At 38.5% G+C, this 27,104-nt stretch overlaps 1 protein-coding gene across 1 annotated transcript; it reads left to right on the top strand.

Annotated features, from left to right (window-relative positions):
- LOC102171310 (sulfotransferase 6B1-like) lies at window positions 1-26,545 on the top strand. Its single transcript, XM_005680806.3, has 6 exons — window positions 1-145; window positions 1,843-2,027; window positions 8,075-8,201; window positions 18,459-18,553; window positions 18,702-18,888; window positions 26,187-26,545. Exons 1-6 carry the CDS (start codon window positions 1-3, stop codon window positions 26,303-26,305), a joined length of 858 nt encoding a protein of 285 aa, XP_005680863.1. The 3' UTR covers window positions 26,306-26,545.

Raw genomic sequence — 27,104 nt, forward strand, 5'->3', positions numbered from 1 at the left:
ATGTCATCCAAGGGCCAGTCAAGTGTTCTTCATAAATTCAAGGGAGTCATCTTTTCTACCATGTCTTCAGAAGAACTTCTAAATTCCCTGGATTCTTTTGAGGCAAGAGAGGATGATGTGTTTCTGGTTTCCTATCCAAAATCTGGTAAAGTTTATTTCAATGTATCTTTAAAATGTAGATATACAAGAATGATAATACATGTAATAAGTTTTATTAAACATTTACTTTTCAGAATTTTTCCACTGGAAATTAAAGTACCTTAAATGCTTATTTTCATGAAAAAATTTGATTAGAAAGTCAAAAAATGTGCTTTGAGAAAATTCAATTGAAGAAATTAGAGCTTTAGCACACTTTTGTTTTGACTTTATTCACAAAGACATACAGATATTAATATATAATAAGCATAATATCTGTAACATTATAAAGTTCTCTTCATACTTTAAGCCAGGCATAGTGATAAATAGTTTTTGTTCAATTTGTACTTAATGATTGATCTGTAAATAAATAATTGTTTTCTTATGGGCTGATAAGAACAAGTGGCTAATTTATACCATATACAAACAACTATATATAAGGCTTCCACTAGACATAATTTTTAAATATATGTATTTGGCTGCACTGGATCTTAGTTGCTGCATGGGGGATATTTTTAGTTGTGGCATGAGGGATCTAGTTCCCAGATGCTAGATCTAGTTGTAGCATGAGGGATCTGGATCTCCAGATGGAATTTGGGCCCCTTACATGCGGGGCCTGGAGTCTTAACCACTGGACCACCAGGGAAGTCCCTGGACTTATTGTTGCCTATAAATTGGCATTTTCCATTAGCTGCCAGGAGGTCCCCTTCAGCAGCACAAAACTGTATTCTCTCTTCTTATCAGAATAAATCAGTATATTTAATTAAAACAATGCAAATATCATTACTATATAGTTATAGTCATACGACTATTATACATATTTAAGACTATTAATATCATAATCTAAAGTAGTCTTAAATTTAAAACATAATGTTAGAGCACTGTTTAAATATTTATTCAACTATACGTTTGTTCATCTTGTATCTAACTGGAATTATGAGATAAATGGAAACTAAGCCTCGTTTAAACCAATTTGGAACATTGCTTTCAAATTAGCAAAACATCCTCCCCACCCAAACTTTTACTTCTCTGCTCCAGTTCTCTGTAGTCTACACCACTGGAGCATATCCTCCTTTGCTTTCGGTAAGATAAAGTGGTATCTCTTCCAGACTTCCTGGTAGTAAATTTGCATCTCCTTGATGTTTGGATACAGCATTCCTTCATTGTTCAAATGCTTTGTTTGCACAACTGCTCTGTATTTGCATGGAGACAAAAACAAGATTCCATGTCTGTATTCAGCAGGGAGCTAGGGAGATAAACATGAATACAACTTTATTTTGATGTGTGCTGCTTCCGAGAGACAGAGAGGGTGAGCAATTAGAAGAGGGAACTGGGGACTCAGAAGGCAGTTTTTAGAAGAGCAAGATGCATGAGCTTGCAGCACCAGCAGGAAGCGTGAATGAAAAGATCTGTGTGTTTGTGAACTGGAGAAGATGCTAGAAGTGAGGGGTAACGTGGAAGAGTATTTCATGCTGAGGAAACAGCATACACAGTTTTCATTACTCTTCACGATCTTTAAAATGTGATTCTTCCTGCAAAGGGAACTAACATCTCAAATGCTCCAACAGGTTTATCTGTGTGTCGAGGTGATAACTATTTATAATAACACTAATGTAGTCATTGCTTTTATAACCTCATGTCCATTTTCTATATTCATTTTGAGTATCATTTGATTAAAAATGCATTTCATTTTATTTTCTTATGAAGGCACTCACTGGATTGCAAAAATCATTGAGAACATTCCCAATGCTAGAATTACCCTAACACCTCCTATTGAATTGGGAGACATTTCTAAATTCGAAGAACTAAAAACGTACTGTGAGACGAGAGTTATTCCAACGCATTTGAGCTACAGCATGCTACCAATGAATATTAAACAGAAACAATGCAAGGTAAGTTCAATGGTTAAGGACAGAGGCTCAGGGGTACACAAAACTGAACTTGGATTCTTGCTGTGTTGCTTTCAAGCAGTGTGACCTTTGAAAACTGCTGATGTTCTCTGAGTTTTGGTGTCCTCATTTAACAGAAGGATAACAGTATTCATGTCACGAAGTGTGATGAACATTAAACAAGAAAATGAATATATAGGTATTACCACAGTATCTGGCTCATAAAAATCTGAGTATGACATTAGTATGTCAACTGTAATTATGCTAGATGATGTCTTATTCTATTCTGAATCTAGTTTGAGTCATTTTCTTTAAATATTGATGTGCAGAGAAAGAAAAACTGCCTTAATAATATTATTTTAATTGTTTTAGCTCTCATTTTTGCAAAACATTATGTGGGAAAGAATAAAAAGTAAAATGTAATATATAACTCTGAAGAATAGTTATTTCAAGCCATTTTTAAAGTCCTCACATTATTATTTTAAAAGTTACTTCTAATTTTAAAAGTTTTCTTTCTATTTTCATGCATTTCTTATTAAAATTTGTTTTCATGGAGAATACAGGATCAGAAAAAAAGAGGATAAAATTTGTAAAGCAAAGGCAAGACACACGTGTCCACTGTAAACAATTTCCCAGTAATGATGCCTTTTAAACAATGTCAGTCATATTCTTTAAAATAAATGAATAAATGAACCTACCAAATGTCCATACATCAAAGCAGATCTTCCAATGATGATAACTCTATGACCATAATGTCTCCATGTATACTATCAACTCTCCAGTTCAAAGAAAATTAACACAGGAGAGGTAGATGTCATGGAGTTTGTGTTTATCCCAAGCAAATCTATCAGAAAAGGTGAAAGCATACTAAGCGGATTACAGTTTGACTCAATTGAGCACTTTCATTTCAAATAGACTATCTAAGAGAGAGAGATTTGGATAGAAAAGGAGTCTGGTACACTTAACAACCTTTCAGTTCAGTTACGTTCAGTTGCACAGTCATGTCGCTCTCTTTGCGACCCCGTGAATTGCAGCACGCCAGGCCTCCCTGTCCATCATCAACTCCCGGAGTTCACTCAAACTCATGTCCATCGAGTCAGAGTTGCCATCCAGCCATCTCATCCTCTGTCGTCCCCTTCTCCTTCTGCCCCCAATCCCTCCCAGCATCAAGGTCTTTTCCAATGAGTCAACTCTTCGCACAAGGTAGCCAAAGTATTGGAGTTTCAGCTTCAGCATCAGTCCTTCCAATGAACACCCAGGACTGATCTTCTTTAGAATGGACTGGTTGGATCTCCTTGCAATCCAAGGGACTCTCAGGAGTCTTCTCCAACACCACAGTTCAAAAGCATCAATTCTTCACCGCTCAGCTTTCTTTATAGTCCAGCTGTCACATCCATACATGACCACTGGAAAAACCATAGCCTTGACTAAACAGACCTTTGTTGGCAAAGTAATATCTCTGCTTTTCAATGTATTGTCTGGGTTGGTCATAACTTTCCTTCCAAGGAGTAAGCGTCTTTTAATTTCATGGCTGCAATCACCATCTGCAGTGATTTTAGAGCCCCCCAAAATAGTCTGATACTGTTTCCACTGTTTCCCCATGTATTTCCCATGAACTGATGGGACCAGATTCCATGATCTTAGTTTCCTGAATGTTGAGTTTTAAGCCAACTTTTTCACTCTCCACTTTCACTTTCATCAAGAGGATTTTTAGTTCCTCTTCACTTTCTGCCATAAGGGTGGTGTCATCTGCATATCTGAGGTTATTGATATTTCTCCCGGCAATCTTGATTCCAGCTTGTGCTTCTTTCAGCCCGGCATTTCTCATGATGTACTCTGCATAGAAGTTAAATAAGCAGGGTGACAATATATAGCCTTGATGTACTCCTTTTCCTATTTGGAACCAGTCTGTTGTTCCATGTTCAGTTCTAACTGTTGCTTCCTGACCTGCAAACAGGTTTCTCCAGAGGCAGGTCAGGCTGTCTGGTATTCCCATCTCTTTCAGAATTTTCCACAGTTTATTGTGATCCACACAGTCAAAGGCTTTGGCATAGCCAATAAAGCAGAAATAGATGTTTTTCTGGACTCTCTTGCTTTTTTGATGATCCAGCAGATGTTGACAATTTGATCTCTGGTTCCTCTGCCTTTTCTAAAACCAGCTTGAACATCTGGAAGTTCACGGTTCACATATTGCTGAAGCCTGGCTTGGAGAATTTTGAGCATCACTTGACTAGTGTGTGAGATGAATGCAATTGTGTGGTAGTTGGAGTGTTCTTTGGCATTGCCTTTCTTTGGGATTGGAATGAAAACTGACCTTTTCCAGTCCTGTGGCCACTGCTGAGTTTTCCAAAGTTGCCAGCATATTGAGTGCAGCACTTTCACAGCATCATCTTTCAGGATTTGAAACAGCTCAACTGGAATTCCATCCCCTCCACTAGCTTTGTTCGTAGTGATGCTTTCTAAGGCCCACTTGACTTCACATTCCAGGATGTCTGGCTCTAGGAGAGTGATCACACCATCGTGATTATCTTGGTCATGAAGATCTGTTTTGTACAGTTCTTCTGTGTATTCTTGCCACCTCTTCTTAATATCTTCTGCTTCTGTTAGGTCCCTGCCATTTCTGTCCTTTATCAAGCCCATCTTTGCATGAAATGTTCCCTTGGTATCCTTAATTTTCTTGATGAGATCTCTAGTCTTCTTCATTCTGTTGTTTTCCTCTATTTCTTTGCACTGATCACTGAGGAAGCCTTTCTTATCTCTCCTTGCTATTCTTTTTAACTCTGCATTCAGATGCTCATATCTTTCCCTTTCTTCTTTGCTTTCGCTTCTCTTCTTTTCACAGCTATTTGTAAGGCCTCCTCAGACAGCCATTTTGCTTTTTTGCATTTCTTTTCCATGCAATAACACTGATAACAAATGCCACCAGAGATTAAGTTGTGCTTTATAAAAGTTACAACAGTGACAAGAATATCTATTTTTCCTCTTATAAGCAAAGAAGCCAAAACTCAGAAAAGGGGTGTGTGTGTGTGTGTGTGTGTGTGTGTGTGTGCATGCTCAGTTGCTTAAGATGTGTCTGACTCTTTGCACCCCATGGACAGTGGCCTGCCAAGCTCCTCTGTCCATGGGATTCTTCAGGCAAGAATACTGGAGTGGGGTGCCATGCCCTTCTCCAGGATTATAGCTGGGTATTTTTAAAACCACCACAGTAACACTACAGCCTGAAGGTATGATCCTTTCTTTGCCACCCTTTAATGGGGACTGAGACTGTCTGGTTGTCCCTGGAATGCCAAGTCACTGACCTGTCTTCTGTTGCTGATCGCTGAGCCCCAAGAGCTTGGAGGATGGGCGAGCCTTAACCACCCGTGTAGTGCTGGACAGATAGTAAGCTCCTCCCATTGCTCTCTGTCCGCTCTCAACCCTCCTTGGCCTCCTGTATTTTCTTCCTAACATTTGCTCTCCTTTTGAATGTTTCCAGACTTTCTTACATGAAATTTATATTTTCAGCCCATTTCACGCTGTGCATGTGCTCAGTTGTATCTGACTCTTTGCGACCCCATGGACTGTCGCCCGCCAGGGTTTATCTGTCCATGGAATTCTCCAGGCAAGAATACTGGAGTGGGTTGCCGTTTCCTCTCCACAGATCTTGTCAGACCAGGGATTGAACCTGCATCTCTTGTGTCTCCTGCATTGGCAGGCAAGTTTTTTACCACTGTGTCACATGATATTTAGTTAATATTAAATTTTTTTAATTAATTTTTAAGGAAATTTAACTTTTTAAATATTCAGTTAATATTTAATTTTTTCTCCAGAGTACTATTCTACCTTCTGTTCATATTTCTTATATTCTGTTCATATTTCTTCATATTTCCCTAATAATTTTTATAATTTCTTAGGAGACATTCATAATGTGTGCATGTGTGTGTAGTTGACATATAACAGTATGTTAGTTTCAGATGTATGACATAGTGATTTTGTATTTGTATACGCACCGCACTATTTAACATTCTTCATTGCACACGAACACCTTCTTTTAACCTTTTTTGGTAAAATATGTGTTAATGGGTTGCACTGTCCCTCCCACTAGATCATACTGACATGTAACTTTAAGGAAGAGTTCTTCAAAGTCCCTAAAAAATTATTCTCTTTATCAAAAAATAAAGTCTTCAACTGGATGTCTAAGGCTTACAATTCTGCCATTTATTCCTTCTTGCTAGAGCGGTGCATTTTTAAACTGTGGTGTCTGGGCCTTGAGGTTCTGTGAATCTGCCCAGGAAGCCTATGCAATTAGAGGAAGCCCGAGTTGTTGTGTTCTTCCATGATTATCTCTTGGGACAAAGAGAAGATAACTGCGGGGGTAAAGGTGGCTCTTCATTCCTGCGTGTCGTGGTCTTTGTGAATCTTTCAAGTAAAGAGGAGCAGGTGCTGTTAATGAGGGTCACAATCCCTGGACTATGAACACAGTAGGGAAAGATAGTTACGTATAAAAAATGACTCAGTAAACACTTCCTTATCTAAGTCAAATATGTCCTCCCTGATATTCAATTAAAAAGCAACTTAGAATATCTGATACTCATGCAATGGTGACCTTGACTGGGGACAGTCCTATTACCACCAGGCTTCTCACATTGGCTTCCAGAGGTTTTTATATGCTCCTATGGCTCCGCCGTCCCTAGGATTCACCAGGCAAGAACACTGAAGCGTAGTTTTCTGTATTTCACTATTGTAACCCTCATAACACTGCACTGTCAAAAGTGGATTTAATTATCCATTTCCTTCACTTGACTGGGTCAGGAAAATCCCCTAGAGGAGGAAATGGCAACCCACTCCCAGTATTCTTGCCTGGAAAATTCTGTGGACAGAAGAGCCTGGTGGGCTACAGTCCATGGGGTCGCAAACAGTCAGACATGACCGAGTGTATGTACCACACACACACACACACACACACACACACACACACACACACACATCACTTGACTGCAAGTTTTGAGAGGGCAGGAATCATTTCTGTCTTGCTCATTATTCTATTCCTCGGCTCTGGAACATTTTTGCACACTAGCTGACATACAATAGTAAAAGCTGCTCAGTCGTGTCCGACTCTTTGTGACCCCATGGACTATACAGTCTATGGAATTCTCCAGGCCAGAATACTAGAGTGGGTAGCCGTTCCTTCTCTAGAGGATCTTCCCAACCCAGGAATCGAACCCAGGTCTCCCGCATTATAGGCAGATCCTTCACCAGCTGAGCCAGACATACAATAGGTATTAAATAAATATTTATTGAATCAAATTAAATTGCAGTTGCAGTATTTGTATAAATTGGCAAGGTATCTCAGACTCTTTACTCTCTAGCTGATTAAATTGTAGAAAAAGGAATTCCAGAACATTATTCTTTCTATAAATATGGATAATTTGTAAGAAATCCTCTTGTACATAAATCATGTTTTGTCATATATTGACATTAAAATATTAATCTTGTCCTTCACCTGAGGAGGACTTTCTCAAGTCTACCCCTGAAAAGATAGGACCAAGTTTTAGTACATAAATTCAAAAAGTCTGGTCAATGGGCCAGCAGTGTCAACATCTCCTGGGAGCTTGCTACAAATGCACAATGCCAGGCCTCATCCTGGAACTTCTGAGTGAGAATCTGCATTTTAACAAGATCCCCTGATGATTTTTATGCACCTTCAGTTTTGAGACACTCTGGTATCTAAGTCTGTATTTAATAATCAGCTGAAGCTACCAAAAAGTGTGACTTGCACAGGTAAGTGTGGCTGCTACTTTCTCTTAAGAAATGTTTTGTCTTGGGGCTGCTGCTGCTGCTAAGTCACTGCAGTCGTGTCCGACTCTGTGCAACCCCATAGACGGCAGCCCACCAGGCTCTGCCATCCCTGGGATTCTCCAGGCAAGAACACTGGAGTGGGTTGCCATTTCCTTCTCCAATGCATGAAAGTGAAAAGTGAAAGTGTCGCTCAGTCATGTCGACTCTTCGTGTGTCTTGGGGCATGTCTTGGGGCTACTTCCATACAAAAATAAATTGATTTTTTTTAACAGATTATCTACATCATTAGGAATCCAAAAGATATAGCTGTTTCATTCTTCCACTACTACAGGGATAACCCTAATCTCCCTAGCATTGAAACCTGGCATGAATTTTTTGAGCTGTTCCTAAAAGGAGATGGTAAGTATAACAGTGATTTTTATTCATAATATACAGAGAATATCTTCACTCAAGATGAAAACACTCTCAGAAATATATTTGAATAGATTATTCTTTTGCTTCTTCTATGCAAATTCTTTCTCACTTTGTTTCTTCATAGTTTTTCTTATCACCAAGGGGTAGAACATATTAGCAATAACTTGTTAGCTGGTTTTCATGTCTTCAGAAACAAAAATTAATTCTGATCAAGCATTATTTTCATATACCCTCAGTCTGTTCCCTGAAGTAATTATTCACTGATTGAAGTACAGTGATTTACAGCTGAAACCTAGACAGGTAGCTTGAAACATGCCTTATATATACCTGCATGGAAAATAAATCATGTCAAACAGTACATTCACACACTCCCAACCCCTCAGGTATAACACATGTGAAACAATTTGCCATCTTGACACTTGGAAGAAAATAATTTATTCTGAAAACACCTCAGCGATGCATTACTTGTTGAGCTGCACAGCACATGTTGGGCCTGCCACCATGCATGACCCTTGGATTTATTCTCTTTTCCCTGACTCAGTGGTGTCTGGAGCACTTTAAAAAATCTTTTAAATTCCCAGGGCTTTGATTAAACAAAAATAATATAGTAAGAAGATAAAGAATCCAAAAGAGACACAATTTAGAAATGGTATATTTCCTGAGGATCTTCTCTCTCACTTGGCTGAATTACTAATTTCACTATTTTACTTGCGAATTGTCAAGCTTTTGCTTATTAATTTAAGAGAGTCCACAGCAAGAGTAACCTTAACATGAGGACATGGGAAACTCACCAGAAACAAGGTTTAATATTTTGGTTTGTGATAATTGCTATGGAAGAACATACTATGCTCACACTGTTTCAACTCCTCTTTCTATTTTGTTCCCTATCTATTGGCACATATTTGGTAGAATCATCAAATTTCAGAAATGACAGGTATAGTAAAGGTCATCTGGTCATGTTAAACACCCACCTGATGTTTGAAGCACCTTTACAACACCCCCATTTACAACACCCCCCCCAAAACTGTTCATACCCCTTGCTAATACCCCAAAGCAACAGATTCAGTATTGGTATTGCTAAGATGTTTTTAAAAATCTTCCCATGTGATATAGATTGTGCACATACCATGTGATACAGACACTTGGTTAGGTACTCTGCAAACACAATCTCATTTCATCCTCACTAGAAAACACGTAAAGTGAGTGTTACCCTCACTTTACAGGTGAGGAGAATGAAGACTTTGGTAGGCCAAATACCTTTCCCACAGATGCATAAATAATAAGGAGGAGAGCTGATACTTAAACGTCAAATCCAAAAATCTTTGCTCTGACCACTATGTCATAACTCACCTGGAAAATTAAAAAAAATAAAAACTACCCCTCTGATCATTAATTCATCTTTCACCTGATAGCTCTCTAAATATTTGAAGATTGTTAGCATGCCTCACTCTGCCTCAATTCCTTTTTTGGAATAAGCAGAGTTTAAATACACAAATTATTTTTGAAAAACAGATCTTGAGTCTGCATTTCTTTAAGAAAAGAAAAGCTACATTCATCTCCAACTTTATAGACTGTGGTTCACCACCTCTGTCACCATTACATGAGGGCTCATTTGGCAACATCTCTATCATTTTGCAGTGGTTATATGTATGTGACTGCGTTTCAAGGATGTTCTTCAGTCACTTTTTGAGGAGAGGGCTATTTCTCTTGCAAAATGACATGATGTAGTAGAAAAAACAAGCTATGGAGACAGTAGAACTGGGATCAAGTCCTGACTATTTTTATTCCATATGTAACTTTGCACAACTAGCTTAGCTGTTCTGAGGTTCAGACTCCTAACATAGAATAGGATTTTTAAAATTATCTATTTTGTAGAATTATTTAGAGGCTAAAGTTTGTTGTAGAAATCTATTCCCTTATTCTATTAGACATAGACATTTAAACACACAAAGACTCACATAGTTTCACATTAGGGTGGAAATGTTAAAGTAGATATTTACCTAGAAAGATTAATTTATAGCTGAGGCATCAAAATACCCTGGACCCAACTCCAAACCATAAATATAAATACACATGATATGAGCAGATAGGATAGTGGAGATATATATAACTACACATTTATCTAATCATTAAATTTTCTCTTTCAGTTTATAAATACACTTTAGGTTTTCAAATTACATAATAACTATACATTGTGTTCTGGCAATATCCCAACGGATTAATATCTCAATGCAATATTAGTATTTTACTTTTTTCCCCTACAGCCCCTTCTCCAGTTTTATATTAGAACTTTATATTTCCTAGGCTATTTCATCTAGGCAAGTTTCATTTTCGACAGTTAACTGTCATCAGAGTGCTTTCTAGAAACTAGTAACCAAGAGCCTCATTGTAGCAGGATATAAGAGTGGGGTACAAGGTTTGCAGAAAATGTGGGAGGTTTGAAATAGCTGAGGTGAAGAATAAGAGAATGTGTTAATGCAGAACAAATAGTTTTGCTGGGCAAACTTGGGGCCTTTAAGGTTGGAAAAATGAATTTGCAGTGCTATAAACAGAGTTGTGTAAATTTTTCAGCAGAACTCAGCAGCAAAGAGAGAAGAAAAGAAGAGGAATTGCTTCATATAAACACTGGGTGTTTTTTGATGATTGAAATAAACAGTAAAGGGGCAAAAAAGTTGAAGGTATTGGCAAGTCAATTGTTGAGGGGATAAATAAAAGCAAGAAAATGAAGAGAAAAAAAAAAAAAGGTCAGAGTGAAGGGGATTGTAAAAGCTACCCATTAAGGTTTTGCTCTAAAATCAGAATCTTCAGTAACTGTAGGAGAGAGATTGGAAGATTGATTTCTGACTGAGACAAGGATGAAAAGAGCAGTATATTGAAAAACATGAGTCCCAAAGGAGCTTGGATTCTTTAGGAGAGAGAAGTTCTAGAAGTTGGTAGGAAGCAGTGAAATTTGTGACTCACTCTCCAGACCCTAAGACACTTGGATTTGTTGAGAAAGAACAACTTCTATTCGGGAGCATTTTAGAAGAGTGAGTAATTTTGGATAGCAGAAGGACCATCCTGGCATATTTTGAGGCCAGGAAGAGGTAGAATAATTCTGTATTACGTGAAGAATGTGCAGAAAAACATTTCCCGTTAAGGAAGATTCCAAATGTGTTTTGGAAACTGTATTTTCTTTAAAGCCAGAGGTCTACTAATGACCTAGACAATGAGGATTCTGATTAAAATATAAACTAAAACTGTAATTTCCTATATTAGTAACAACGCCACAGGCAGCCAATTTCTTTAGATTCTTTTGGCTGGCTTACATCCTTTTGGAACAAGGTAGAGAATGAATTGATTAGTAAATAGTAGAATAGCTGGCTCTCAAATTATAATCAGGCTACTATGCAAAGTTGATTCTTAAATCTATGTGGGGCATGTTGGAATATGCTTCCTACAGAAAAACCATAATGGACAAGGTCAATTACACCTAATCACTGGGTGTGACGCTGGGTCTGTGTCCCTTCTCAGCTTCTTGGTAATAGAAGTATAGGCTCTCCTGACAGTACTGGGAGCTTTCATAGCCTCAGCAACTCTGTTGTTGTTGTTTAGGCACTAAGTCGTGTCTGACTCTGTGACCCCCTGGACTGAAGCTTGCCAGGCTCCTCTGTCCATGGCATTCCCCAGGCAAGCATACTGGAGTGGGTTGCCATTTCCTTCTCCATGGGATCTTACTGACCCAGGGACTGAATCCATGTCTCCTGCACTGGAGGCCAATTGTTTACCTCTGAACCACCTGGGAAGCCCTAGCAACTCTAGGAGGTGACGTTAATCACCAGGGCTGGACTGTAGCTGCTGGGGAGAGGGGGTGAGACAGATTGCATCTGTAAGCATAGTTTAGGATTTCAGGGACTTCCTAAGTTTGAGAGAAAATCAATCTTCCTCCTACATGTGTTCTGTGCCTAGGAAAAGGTTGGCCATTCTTAGCAGATAAACTATTATCACTGATATGGTAATTTGGGTAATTCTAAGATAAAGTATTATGTAAGAGGAAAGTATTATGTAAGTCACTGAAATAGCAATGAGATTGCTAATAACTGAAGATTGTATCAGGGAAGCTCTTCTTAGCATCATTATTATTACACAGCCTTCAGGGTCCATGGAGTAGAAAATTGGGCTGATACTCTAATGATACCATTGTAGTCTTGGAAATTCTTGCTTTAAAAATAGATTATAGTTAATTTTTTTTTGCCCTTTGCTTCCTCATGAGCTGAAGCTATGAAAAATTGCAGTTAGCTTAGAGTTTGTTGTACTTCAATTTAATCAAAGATTTAATGTTCTAAGTGTATATCATAATGTCTGGCAGACACTAATAGCTTAATAAATGTTGACTAAATGAATTTGTGGTCAGCAAATCTTCAGGAAATTGCTAGCAATATACCTCTTTTAGGACTGAAGCATTGTGCGTGCTTAGTCACTCAGTCATGTCTGACCCTCTGTGACCCCATGGACTATATAGCCCCACTAGGATCCTCTGTCTATGGGTTTTTTCAGGGAAGAATACTGGAATGGATTGCCATTTCCTCCTCCAGGGAATCTTCCCAACCCAGGGATCAAACCCGCATCTCCTGTGTATCCTGCATTGCAGGTGGATTCTTTACTCACGGAGCCACTGGGGAAGCCAAGACTGAGCCAGTATTAAATCTTTGGATGATAAGGAAATGTTGACAAAAATTAATCAATAGTCTATCTAAGAAAAAATGGAAAATTTTACTTAATTCAACCTGAGGATTAAAATCGAGGAGACAGACTTTCGGAAAGCTCTGAGGACTGTTCCACCTGCTCGAGGTCAAAGCACAGTTATATAAGTTCTGAGACAGGGATCATATGTCAAATGATGTGTAATAGAAAGTTTACATGGTCCAGATCTAAATGTATAAAGTGAGTCTTGAATCATCATGACTCTCGAATCTTCATACAAGATTAAGAAGGAACATTGTCTCCTAAGGATATCTGGTTAATACAGAGGCACAATACCCTCTAAATGGGAGAGAGAAAGCCCAAACAGGCAAACTTTGATGTTTAAAGTTTTCTTCTCGTACCATAAAATATGAGCTTTATTTCACCAATGTCCTGCTTTTGATCATTATTTTTTAATGGCTATTATCTGAACATGTATCTTTTTCTTTTCTTTGAACTTTTAAATTTTGTATTGCTAAATTTTGTAATATAGCCAATTAATGTTGTAATAGTTTGAAGGAACAGTGAGAGGACTCAGCCATACATATACATGTATCCATTCTCCCCCAAACCCCCTCCCATCCAGGCTGCCACATAACGTAGACCAGAGTTCCATGTATTATACAGTAGGTCCTTGCTGGTTATTCACTTTAAACATAGCAATATATACATGACCATCTCAAGTTCCCTAACTATCCCTTCCCCCTGACAACCATAAGTTCATTCTCCAAGTCTGTGAGTCTTGACCATTAATTTTTTGATAGAAAACATTAGGTGATCAAATATTTAGTCCCTTGATGCCAGGGTAGTTGCTTACCTAGTCTGAGTCCACTGTGTCCCTTGATATCAAATCTTAATAACCTGATTCTGTTTTTCCTTTTAGGAGGTTGTACTTGTAAGATAAATGGCAAAGGGAAATAGTCAATTCTCAGTTGTCCATAGTACTTAATGCCAACTTTTTCCTTGCGTGTGCATCCATGTGTATGTTCATTACTTTTTAAAGAGCTGTAGATATGAAAAACAGTTTCAAGTTGTTTAGACATTATTAACTTCGTAGGAGTTGATGATAACTTTATAAGTTACACAAACAGTAGTCAAAATTGCCAATAGGAGTAATTACTATGTCATTAGTAAAGACTAAAGCCAAAACCCTCCTAGACCATACCATTTTCCTAGTATTTTCCTTAGATCAGGAAAAGGATCTTTTATAGGGGAAAATTGATTCTTTGGGTGTCATAAGACAAGATACATTAGAAGACTCATCAGGTATAAAAACCCAATATTCAGTATTATAGCACGTTTCTCCCTGAGAAGGAGTTACAATATCCAGGACCATGCAATCCTGTAGGGCCACTTTTCTCATCATGGAAACTTCCAAACTGAGCAAGCCAATGGCTTGATTACTATCATTCAGAGCTTGCTGAGTAAATTTCATTAAAGCCTCTATGTGATTAATGATATCTTCCCTTCCAAGTGAAGAAAAGAGAATCACAGCCAAATGGTCATACCATTGGAAAGCTGATCAATGCTTTAATGCCTGCATGCTTGCATTAAAGGCAGATTGACAGGGGCTGTTTCCAAGACTTCCTGTAGGTGACCTTGAGCCCAGGGGAAATCAGTTGTGCATCTTCCTAACCAACCAAAGGAAGGCCAAGCCCAAAACTTGTTCCATAAATCCACTGCTTTCCAACATTTAATCATCTAGTGTAAAGGAGTATTTACAACCAGGTTCAGAACAAGTGTCACTAATTGGCCGGGTAGTAGGGTCTCACTCAGTGATATTAGCTGTAGCATTAGCCTGCATAGTACTGGAGTCTCTTTCTCCTAAAGTAAAATTTGTAAGAGCCATCCAGCTAGAACCTTGGAGAAGAGAAAGCCACCAGGGTAAACTAGGAGTATTGGACATAGGCAGTTGGCCACAAACCCAGCAACTGGATTGATTTTTTTGAAACTTGCAAACAGTTGAGTCCAAGGAAGAAATATATTTGGTTCATAAGTAAAAGAATGAACAACTATCAAAGTAATTAGCATACCAACCTGGTGTGGCATCTTGGTTTAGCTGCCTACTTCAGATGTTGTCTTCTGATCCTGGTCTCGTAGTGATGGTCTTAGGCAGGTGTCAGAAATAGGATCTGCAGTTCTTTCAGGAGAGGAGGGCTGATTGGGTCTCTTCCATCATGACTATCAATGTTCCTTTACCTGACTTTTCCAGTATGCATAATGTCCCAGTTACAGGTCATGGGGCATCTGTTCTTCATCCTAAAATGGATTACTGTGATAGTAAGTTTCAGAAACAATCTTTATGGTAATATAGCAAGAAGGAGCCATCTGAGAAGTAAATCTTAGGTAGTAAATACAAAAAACCTTAATGACAACAACAGTAGAAATTAATGGCCCGTTAAACATGATATTTTTTTCTCTCTACTAAAGTAATTACCTTCATTTCTACCAAACATAGCCAAATTAAGACTAAATTATTTACAAAATAAGTCTATTTTAATAAACTTGGCCTGATTATTTACATAAGTGTAATTGATCATACAAGTCCTTTTAAGGTGACTCTCCTAGAACTCTTTATAAAGAATCTCAAATTGAAGCTATTTTGGAATTGTGAATCCTTTGGGGACTTCTGCATACCAATTAAAATAGGTGCGATATTTTAGGATGGGAGCTCTCTGAGCTAAGCTGCTTCAGTCATGTCTGACTTTTTGCAAGCCCATGGTCTATAGACTGCCAGGCCCCTCTGTCCAGAGGATTATCCTAGACTATGGGATTATCCAAGCAAGAATACAGGGATGGATTGTCATGCTCTCCTCCAGGGGATCTTCCATACTTAAAGTAAGTCTTTACAATTCAAAGGATAGGAGAGAAGTTCTCTAAGTCTTTACAATTCAGAGGATCCAAGAAATTAGCCCTAACCCTACAAATATTTCCCCCTGCTAACTTAATTTTTAGAAAAGAGAAAGTAAACCTTGCAGGCAGGGATCCAAGAAGACTGACTGACATGGTAAAAAACTGATGTTCTACAGGCTTTTCCTAATCGTGCCCACAAAACTCAGTTTTGGAATGACAAAAAGAGCCCCATCTTGATCATTTCAGTGCAGGTTTTCTTTTAATTCACAATTAAATAAACACTTGCAAGCATACGTATACTCAGCTGGTATCCCCACAGGTGGCTGTCCATTTGGGAGCTATTTGGCCTTTGAGGCACAATTTCCTGTTATCAACTTGACACCCTAATTTATTTATGACATATGATCTGATTAATTTTCTGAGGACAGTGTGATGAATTGGATGCATGCTGCTTCTGAGTCTAGCTCTCCAAAGTGGGTCAGTTCAACTTTTACATGTGTCTCAGTTTTCTCAATAGTCTAAAATCACCGTCTACAAGATGACCCATCTTTTTGTCATGTGTCCCTGGAAGAGTAATATTTACTTAATGGTTGTAGTGGGGTTCCCTTGCTCTTTGGAGCTGAATAATTCTGTCTCTCATTTTACTAGCAAATGGTTTGTTTGAAACATACATCACCACCTTTTTTTTTTTTTTTTTCAATTTAAGTCAAATATAACAAAAACCCAGCCACCTACATTTTCCTGAGCTCCCTGCTCAAAGTCCCCTGTGGTCCCTTCCCCCAAAATGCACTGGTATGCCTTAAGATTCCAAGTCTCAGTGAAGTAAAAAACAACTCCAATAACATTTTTAGGATTATCACTTAAAAGCAATGAGATCTGGATAGCAGGAGAATGCACCAGAACATCTGAACTGTACCAAGAAGCCAGAGGGGCTCAATGTGTCCACACTGATACCAAGTACAGGTTCAGGTAGATTCCAGATACTTTCTGGTGTCCTACCAGCTACACCATGCATATGGAGGAAATATTGATCAACAGTCAATCTAAGAAGTGGAAATTTTCATTCAAGCCAGCCTGAAGATTATCACTCATGAGACAGTTATTTCAGAAAGCTCTGATGACTATTTTGACCCTTAGAGGTCAAAGCACAGTTTTGAAACCAAGGATTATATGTCAAAGTGGGTATTATTGACAATTGACATGATCCAGATCTACAGATACAAAGTGAGTGGTGGGTTATGAGGAAAACTATTTCCTAAGGAGTTGTGACCCTTTATATGTTTAAGAAGGAATGTACCACCTAAGGAGGCCAGGTGACTGGAGATGCACAATATATTCTAAAGGGAAGGGAGGAGAGCCAAATGGACAGAGAAAGCATTTTATGTTAAAATTTTTGTCTTGTCATAAAAACTGAATTTTACCTCATCAGAGGCATGGAAATATGTATGTGTAGTATTTTGTCTATTTATTTATTTTAAATATTCATTTGGTGGCACTAGTAGTAAAGAATCTTCTGGCCAATGCAGGAGACACAAGAGATGTGGGTTCTATCCCTGGATCAGAAAGATCCCCTAGAGTAAGAAATGGCAATCCACTCCAGTATTCTTGCCCAATATAGTCCATGGACAAGAGGAGCCTGGCGGGCTACAGTCCATGGGGTTACAAAGATTCAAACATGCCTGAGCACATAGTCACTTATTTTTAATGTTTATTAATTTATTTGGCTACATCAGGTTTAGCTGAGGCACATGGAATCTCTGTGGTGTCATCATGCAGGATCTTACATTACCCGCCCCCCAAACTCTCTACTTGTGGAGTGTGAGTTCAGTAAGAGTGGAGCGCAGGCTTCATTGCTCTGAGGCATGTGGAATCTTAGTTCCCCAACCAGTGATCAAACCCCTGCCCCCTGCTTTGCAAGGCGTATTCCTGACTACTGAACCACCAGGGAAGTCCCATATGTAGTATTTTAAATGACTATATTTTATGCTTTAGATTGTCAAGCTAGTCAACTTTTCTGTGGTGAGAAGTTGCTCACTGTTTTCTATCATCACTTAGAGGTTATTTTGCATGATAATATTTTACTTTCAAGCCTTAAGAGATTTTTAAGGCTGTCAATTTAACAAAACAATAAAGAGAGCATATCAACTACAGAGAAATCCCTGAGACTGTGTTTTTCAGCCTTTAACTGTGAATAGAATTTTTTGAGGAAGTTTGTCTGGTTTTTGTATTAAGAATTTATCATTATGAAACTCATGTCACTTTACAGGAAGAAAAGGATAAATTCTCGTTTTTTTTTTTCCCCTGTTTCTCCCAAGATCCAAAGTAAATATCAGAACACAATTCTTGGGAAAAAATGTGTCTTTCTAGTCCTGCTGTCACTTCTGATGATAAAAGAATATTTACTGGAAATAAGAAAAAAAAACCCCACAGCCTAATTAAAAGAAGTGACCACCCAGCTTCATTTCACAATAGTGTATTTATTAATAGTTAAAATGGTGAAACTGAGCTCTCTGAAGGAAAACTCTTTCACTCCAGAGTCTAGTATGTGTGTAGCTTACACCGACTACTTCACTGAAGTGGGAAGAACCCAGGGATGCAAAGCTATAATGTTTAATGAAAGCTTTTTAACACATTTAATATTAACACAACAACTCACTTTTCTTCTAGTTGTATATGGATCCTGGTTTGATCACGTTTTAAGCTGGGAAGAACACAAAAATGCTAAGAACATTTTCATTATATCCTATGAAGAGATGAAGAAAGTAAGTCTTTTCTGCCATTTCAACAATGAAAGTTTAAGTAAAATTGAAACAGGAAATCAATGAATCCCATTTTCAGATTTCAGAGAATGAATTTGATATTTTGATGAGTTACGCTTTGTGTATATTTATTTATTTGCTGTTTGCTCAGGATCCTTCTAAAAACATAAGGAAAATAGCTACTTTCCTTGGTTTAAACATGACTGACAGTGAGATTAATCAGATTGTTTGGAAAACATCATTCACTGAAATGAAAAATACTACAGCCAAAGAAAACTGTGATCCAAATCACACCATCTGCGCCCTCACTTCTAACAGGAACCTGGTATTTAGGAAAGGTAAGTCAGAGATGAGATGCTTTGCCTGGATTTATATTCGGAAGTAGTTACATTTTGCCATTTTCAATGTCTTGTTTGAGCTTTGTTCACTCCATACCTTGCACAGCGGATTGTGCATTGTTATCCCTTAGTGAAGGTTTATTAAGTGAAATTCTTGAGTTACATTCTTTCCAGATGTTGAGATTCCCAGGCCCAGTTAGGAACCAACTGAGAGACAGACACAGGTGTCAAACAGATGGAAATGATAAAGCAACTTGAAGAATGTGCTTCAGGTCTGCAGCCTAGTGTGACTGCTCATAATGGATCCTGGATTTTACAAACACATTCACTTAGTCGTAGCCACTCCAAGGTAGTCGTGACCCCTGCTGGCACAGGACACTCAGAGTGTGGTGCAGAGCAGTACCTGACACATGCTTTCTCTAAGAGAGAAAAAAGAGCTGATGGATGTGACCAGGGCATTTTTCCAACCTCACCAATCAAAGAGCTTGTCCTGCAGAGAAGAGGTGGAGAGAAAAGCTGGGATCCTTATCTGGGGATATTCCTCTGCCTGGAAGCACAGAGTGCACATGTGCTCAGTCGTGTCTGATTCGTGTCGACCCCACGGACTGTAGCCCACTAGGCTCCTTTGTCCATGGAATTTTCCAGTCAAGAATACTCAAGTGGGTTGCCATTTTCTGCTCCAGGGGATCTTCTTGACCTAGGGGTCGAACCCTCATCTCTTGTGTCTCCTGCATTGGTAGGTAGATTCTTTACCACTGAACCACCTGGGAAGCCAGAAACAGAGAGAAGGAAATAAACCTCCATGAATTGCTAACGTTTTACTTAGAAACAGTTTGGGTACATCTGGATATAGAAGTATTTTGAAATCCTTGTGTATTATACTCCAGATCTGGGGAGAAAATGTTTTCACATTTTTCATATTTTTCATAACTTACAAAAACAAAATTCTTTGCATCATACACTCAGGTTTCTTACTAAAACACACACATTTATTTGTTCTTTGCCTCAACTGTGTATGTTGTTTAGTCGCTAAAGTCGTGTCTGACTCTTTCCAACCCCATGAACTGTAGCCCACCAGGCTCCTCTGTCCATGGGATTTCCCTGACAAGAATACTGCGTGGGTTGCCATTTCCTTCTCCAGAGGATCATCCTGATCCAGAGATTGAAACCGGGTCTCCTGAATTGCAGGCAAATTCTTTTACCACCAAGCCTATCAGTTCAGTTCAGTTCAGTTCAGTTCAGATCAGTTGCTTGGTCGAGTCTGACTCTGCGACCCCATGAATTGCAGCACACCAGGCCTCCCTGTCCATCACCAACTCCCGGAGTTCACTCACACTCATGTCCATCCAGGTGGTGATGCCATCCAGCCATCTCATCCTCTGTCGTCCCCTTCTCCTCCTGCCCCCAATCCCTCCCAGCATCAGGGTCTTTTCCAATGAGTCAACTTTTCGCATGAGGTGACCAAAGTATTGAAGTTTCAGCTTTAGCATCAGTCCTTCCAAAGAACACCCAGGACTGATCTCCTTTAGAATGGACCGGTTGGATCTCCTTGTAGTCCAAGGGACTCTCAAGAGTCTTCTCCAATACCACAGTTCAAAAGCATCAATTCTTCATCCATACATGACCACTGGAAAAACCATAGCCTTGACTAGACGGACCTTTGTTAGCAAAGTAATGTCTCTGCTTTTCGATATGCTATCTAGGTTTGTCATAACTTTCCTTCCAAGGAGTAATTCCGTCTTTTAATTTCATGGTTGCAATAACCATCTGCAGTGATTTTGGAGCCCCCCAAAATAAACTGTTTCCACTGTTTCTCCATCTATTTCCCATGAAGTGGTGGGACCAGATGCCATGATCTTAGTTTTCTGAATGTTGAGCTTTAAGCCAACTTTTTCACTCTCCTCCTTCACTTTCATCAAGAGGCTTTTTAGTTCCTCCTCACTTTCTGCCGTAAGAGTGGTGTCATCTGCATATCTGAGGTTATTGATATTTCTCCTGGCAATCTTGATTCCAGCTTGTGCTCTTCCAGCCCAGCATTTCTCATGATGTACTCTGCATAGAAGTTAAATAAGCAGGGTCACAATATACAGCCTTGATGTACTCCTTTTCCTATTTGAAACCAGTCTGTTGTTCCATATCCAGTTCTAACTGTTGCTTCCTGACCTGCATACAGATTTCTCAAGAGGCAGGTCAAGTGGTCTGGTATTCTCATCTCTTTCGGAATTTTCCACAATTTGTTGTGATCCACACAGTCAAAGACTTTGGCATAGTCGATAAAGCAGAAATAGATGTTTTTCTGGAACTCCCTTGCTTTTTTGATGATCCAGCAGATGTTGACAATTTGATCTCTGGTTCCTCTGCCTTTTCTAAAACCAGCTTGAACATCTGGAAGTTCACAGTTCACATATTGCTGAAGCCTGGCTTGGAGAATTTTGAGCATTAATTTACTAGTGTGTGAGATGAGTGCAATTGTGTGGTAGCTGGAGCATTCTTTTGCATTGCCTTTCTTTGGGATTGGAATGAAAACTGACCTTTTCCAGTCCTGTGGCCACTGCTGAGTTTTCCAAATTTGCTGGCATATTGAGTGCAGCACTTTCACAGCATCATCTTTCAGGATTTGAAATAGCTCAACTGGAATGCCATCACCTCCACTAGCTTTGTTTGTAGTGATGCTTCCTAAGGCCCACTTGACTTCACATTCCAGGATGTTGGCCAACTCATGTGTTGATAGACCAGATATTGTTTTAACTTTACAGATTACTTTTGTTCTCTTGGGTGGTTCATTTAAAAATTTCCTTAGAGTTACAAAAATGAGGACTAGGAGAAAGGAATATTTATTTACCAATATTTACTAATAAACTATTTTTGAATGTTTATCAAATGTTTATTAATAAAATATTTCCTAAAAAATTTACCTAACATTTATTAATAAACTATCAGGTTTATTAATTGAATAGATTTCAATGATTGGATAAAATACTGACCTGTCATTCAGTAGATGATAATCTGGATAGTAATATAAGGTAATGACAACCATATAGTAAAATATGAGCAAATGTGAATCTATATGGGTAAAGGAGAAAATGTTTGCCTAGCAAAATAGGTGAAGAGATCAGATCTGAAACTGAGAGCATATGCAAGATTTTACTAAGAAAATGCCAGGAGGAAATACATTCCATCAAGAGACAACAGCAAGAAGAAAATCTCAGAAGCACCATGGAATTAGATGGTATCTCCTAGAAGGAGCAGGTAGTGCCATGTGCTAAAGTGGTGGTGGTTGTTCAGTTGCTCAGTGGAGTCCCACTCGTTGCAATCCCATGCACCCAGACACCCCTGTCCTTCATCCACTCCTGGAGTTTCCTCAAACTTATGTCCATTGAATCAGTGATGCCATCCAACCATCTCTTCCTCTGACATCCCCCCTCTTCCTGCCTCAATCTTTCCCAGAATCAGAGTCTTTTCCAATGAGTTGACTCTTCGTATCAGGCGGCAAAAGTAATGGAGCTTCAGCTTCAGCATCAGTCCTTCCAATGACAGTTCAGGATAGATTTCCTTTAAGATTGACTGGTTTGATCTTGCACTCCACAGGACTCTAAAGTGATAGATGATACATAAAGCAGAATGAGAGAGAGAAATATTATGGCCAGAGAGTAAAATCTCTGATGGACACTGTGAGGTCTGTTTGCTGTTTTAAGAATGGACCTGACATAGTCAGACCTGTTTGCTATAAAATTAAATAGAATCAGAGTAGAAAATTGATTAGAATAAAGTGAAAGCAGAAGCAGAAAGTGCAATTAAGAAGTTGTTGTAATAGTGCAGGTAAGAAACATGGAGGGTTACAATTTGGGTAGTGGCAGTGAGCCACTGATGGGTGCTGCTCGGCTGAGAAGTCAGTTTAGGAGCCATCACCAGACTGTGGAATTAGGTAAAATTGTTCAGGGTGAGTGGGAGGAACTAGTGAAGAAAGGGTAGAAGGGGAAAATCCTAAGAACCCTGACGTCAGCAGCCCAAGACAAGCCAAGAAAAGAGATCAGCCAGAATTAGTAGAAAGAAAAACCAGGGTCAAACATGACCATTTGTTCACCATTTGTGAATTCTGAGAATGCAGTTTCTATGGAATTCTGAGAAATAAGTTTCCAGCAGTGGAGGTGAAAACCACATTGAGGTGGAGGTTAAAGAGATAAGAGATTAAATAAGAGAAGCAGAAGCGAAAGACCACTCTTAAGCAGAAGAATGGAGGACAGTATTGGAAAGATATCGAAGCAGGGTAGGGAGAAGGGTTAGAAGGAAAGAGGAAGAGATGATAAAGGGAAGACAGAACATAGAAAGGGATGCATGAAGAAAAGAGGAGAGAGAAACAGGAAGGCACTCGGAGGGTCCATGGTAAAGAGAATGCTGAAAAATGAGGACGTTCTGATCCTTAGTCCAGCACTTCTGTTGACGTCTTTTATCTTTGCCCTTTGAGATCTGATTAGCAATACTCAGTATTCACATGGCTTATCCTGCAAGCTTGAGAAATTTTACTCCAATAAGTTAATCTCTGACTTGCCAACTAGTGACCCTAGAAAATATCTCCAGGTGAAACCATATCAACATAACTGTAACTAGCAACAGTAATTCTAACACCTTTAAATTCTCCCTAAAAGTGGTTTCCTTATTTCATATCTAAAAAAACAAACAAACAAACCACAGGTAACAGTGGAAACAGCCTCTCTGAAACTAGTCCCCCTGAGGACCAATTAGGAAATTAGAATTATATGAGGAATTATACACAAGGATGGGTCAATAGAGACCACTCACTTCATTTCTTGAATGGCTGGATGGAGAGGGAGTGAGTGGGGAATCCATCCTTTGAAAATAATCATTTCAACCAAATGACTAAAATTATTGATTCAGACTCCGTGGTGAACAGAGCCATTCCTTACTTTTCAGAGGGGAATTTGTGTCTGCAGTTGTCTTTGAAGTCAGAAATGGAGCTGATATTCTAGAAAATTACTATGGTGGCCACAGTGATCAGGTGATAAGGAAGGGTACAGAGTAGTTCACATAAGTGTCAGAAGTCCAAAGGCCCATACAAACTAAAACTTAGGGGCAATATTATGGAAGTACAGAAATATATATGGACAGGATGCATGTTGCAATATTGCTTATAATAATGAAAACCCTGGATGCACTTTAATGGCACTTAATATATTTAATCAGAAATTTAAATCTATTAAGTTACATTTACGTTTATGATGGAGTCACCAAAACGAGAAATGCTAAATGAAGAATAGCCAGTGTTACTGAGCACTTATTCTATGCCAGGAACATTATTTGAATTATCTAAAACTTTGCAACAGACTTTTAGAATGCTGCTCATGTGATTTTATTGAGACACCAGGCATCTGAATAACTTATCCAATATCATACCACTAGTAGTTGGCAGAGTCAAGATTAGAATCCAAATGGTATTATTCTACTCAGGAAACCTTCATTGTAGATATACAAATAGTAATATTGGAAGACGGTCGAAGTATAATGAGAAAAGTAGGTTATAATTGTATGACTTTAAGTGCAGTTTATATGCTTATATATGTTTGCAAAGAAAAGCATCTAGAAGAATGCATGCTAACCAATTTATCAGCCGTGTGAACTAGGTGTATTTTCTTGATTTTTATCTTCTTTTGCTTATAGATATGTATTTTCTGAAACCTATATATTATTCTTTAAATATTTTTTATTTAAAAAAGTAGAAGAAAGAGTAAAAGAATAAATCAGAAACCAAACACACAGAAGTCAGGTCAAATGTAAAAAGAAAGATGATAATGTTACAGGTGAATTAATATAAGAAGCCAGAAAGGAGAGCCAAGAAGGATGAAAGAATATTGAGTAAATTGATAGTATTAACACTGCTTTTCTAAGAGCCAGGCACCTTAATCTCATGAAGTTGACCTTGTGCCTCAACTGATGATGTGTTTCAGAAGCAATACCATTTCCTGACTCTGGGATCTTCTATCTCTGATATGACTCTCTTTCCTTTTTCTTCACCCCCAAACAGAAGAGTTCTGCTTTACTTCTTAAACTCAATCTTCTGAGCCAGGAATCAACAACAGCAAAAATTTCTTAGGTTGTTACCTGTTTCTTTGCTGTAGGTGACATTGTCTGACATTCAGTCAAGCCATGGGTTTTGAACACCCACCATGTGGTCAGTACCTGACTCAGTACTACAGCATTACACATGAACAATGCATTACTGTCCCTAACTGGACAGAGTGGATACGCTAGTTGGAGAGAAAAGATTATAGAGAATAATCTAAGACAGTCTGTGTACATGCATGCTAAGTTGCTTCAGTTGTGTTTGACTCTGCGTGGCCCTATGGACAGTAGCCTGCCAGGCTCCTCCATCCATGGGATTCTCCAGGCAAGAATACTGGAGTGGGTTGCATGTCCTCCTCCAGGGGATCTTCCCAACCCAGGGATCAAACCCATGTCTCTTATCTCACCTGCATTGGCAGGCAGGTTCTTTACCAATAGCACCACCTGGGAAGCCCAAGACAGTCTGTAATGAAGGGATAAAAAGATGTATTTTGAGCTCCAGTGCACCTAGACTAGACCCCAGGGATCAAACCTGGGGCCAAAGTGACAAAGGACCGTGATCCCCCAGGTCAAGGATTGACGTTTGGTGTAGTGTGTGTGATGGAGGTGAGAAGGGCAGTCTTATGGGGTTGATGCAGTGGCCAAGGCTTTGAGGGTGACTCCAACAATCAGGAGAGGCCAAAAGACCATGTGATGTGTATGTCTTATTTCGATTTCAGGACACCTTATATTGAAAGTAAGGGTGTCATACAAGTAACTTGGTATTTGTGTTTTTAACTCTCTGTAACCAATTTTGTAAAAGAAAATTTCCTAAAATGAGACCAGTGAACCACCCCTATGGTATGTTATCAGCCCCGTTACAACTACAGAGGTGAAGAGGTAGAAAAATTAATGAAGTATCATTGCGTCCACTTTGTCTGCTTTCTGTTTGTATTAAATTTAGGTGAGATCCTTCTTTGCCTGCTATAGTAAAACCTAGGGTATTTATATATTTTTATTTTCCTTTCCAAGAAATAACTTTTCAAGCTATACAAATTAATATGCAATTACTGAAGAAATTAGAAATAACAGACAAGCAAGTGAAGAAAAGAATAGTTCCCTACCATCTTAACAGCAAGAGATAAAATTACTCACATTTTCATATAAATCTGACAGCTTCCTTTTGTACATACTATACATTTAAATTGGTTCTTGTCTGATTTATTTCTGATTTTTTTCAGGGGCAGTGGGTGATTGGATAAACTACTTCACTTCAAAGCAGAAGAGAGTATTTGATGAACTATTCACAGAGAAAATGAAGCATAGTGAACTAGCAAAACACTTTGGAGATTACTCTTAATATAAATGGGAAGTGAAACCAATTTCCATTTTATGCAAGGCAGTGCTTGGGGAATACATAAATATTTTTCACCAGTGTGGAAAGCAGATATTTCTTGCAGTGAAAAATGGACACCTTATGAAAGTGTCATGTGTGAGAGACAATTATTAGCCTATTTGGGGACAGATAATTACTAATAAAAGGAAGTATACAATTTTTGCATGGCTGAATTATATGTCTGCTTTCAGGATGTTCATAAGACAAGGAGATTACTTTTATTTAGAGATAAAATATTACTGTGGGTGTTCTATAAGCTGCATTAATGTAGAGCAAAAGAGGTGTGGGGTTAACCAAAACAATAAATGTCTGAGAAGAAATTATTTTCTGCCTATTTAGACCATCATGACCTCTAGACAAACATTTTTTATTTCAATATTCCCCACTGTCTGCGTAAAAATGTTCTCCAGTGTCATACAATGACAAGCATCATTTTATTAAGGAGAGAACTCCTAATAGATTATATTAAATGATAGTCTGGTATATGAGTGAGGATGAAGAATGAAAAATATTCTTTAGCTTTAAATTCATACTGGCTTGATATTCCAGTATTTTCTTTATCTTTAATAAAGTCAAATTACAAAATGTCTTACTTTTCAGTTTTGAAAGGTATGTTTCCTTGAATTATTTATTATTTTTTACAGTATTTTGAATATGTAGGCTTTCTCCCAGAAGCATTTCTAGCATTAATACAATCTCCATAATTTTCTCCTGTAATGAATATTATTCTGTAGCTTTAGCCTAGAGAACATTTTAATGAAAT

The sequence above is a fragment of the Capra hircus genome, chromosome 5 (genome assembly GCF_001704415.2).
Source record: "Capra hircus breed San Clemente chromosome 5, ASM170441v1, whole genome shotgun sequence".
Taxonomy (NCBI): domain Eukaryota; kingdom Metazoa; phylum Chordata; class Mammalia; order Artiodactyla; family Bovidae; genus Capra; species Capra hircus.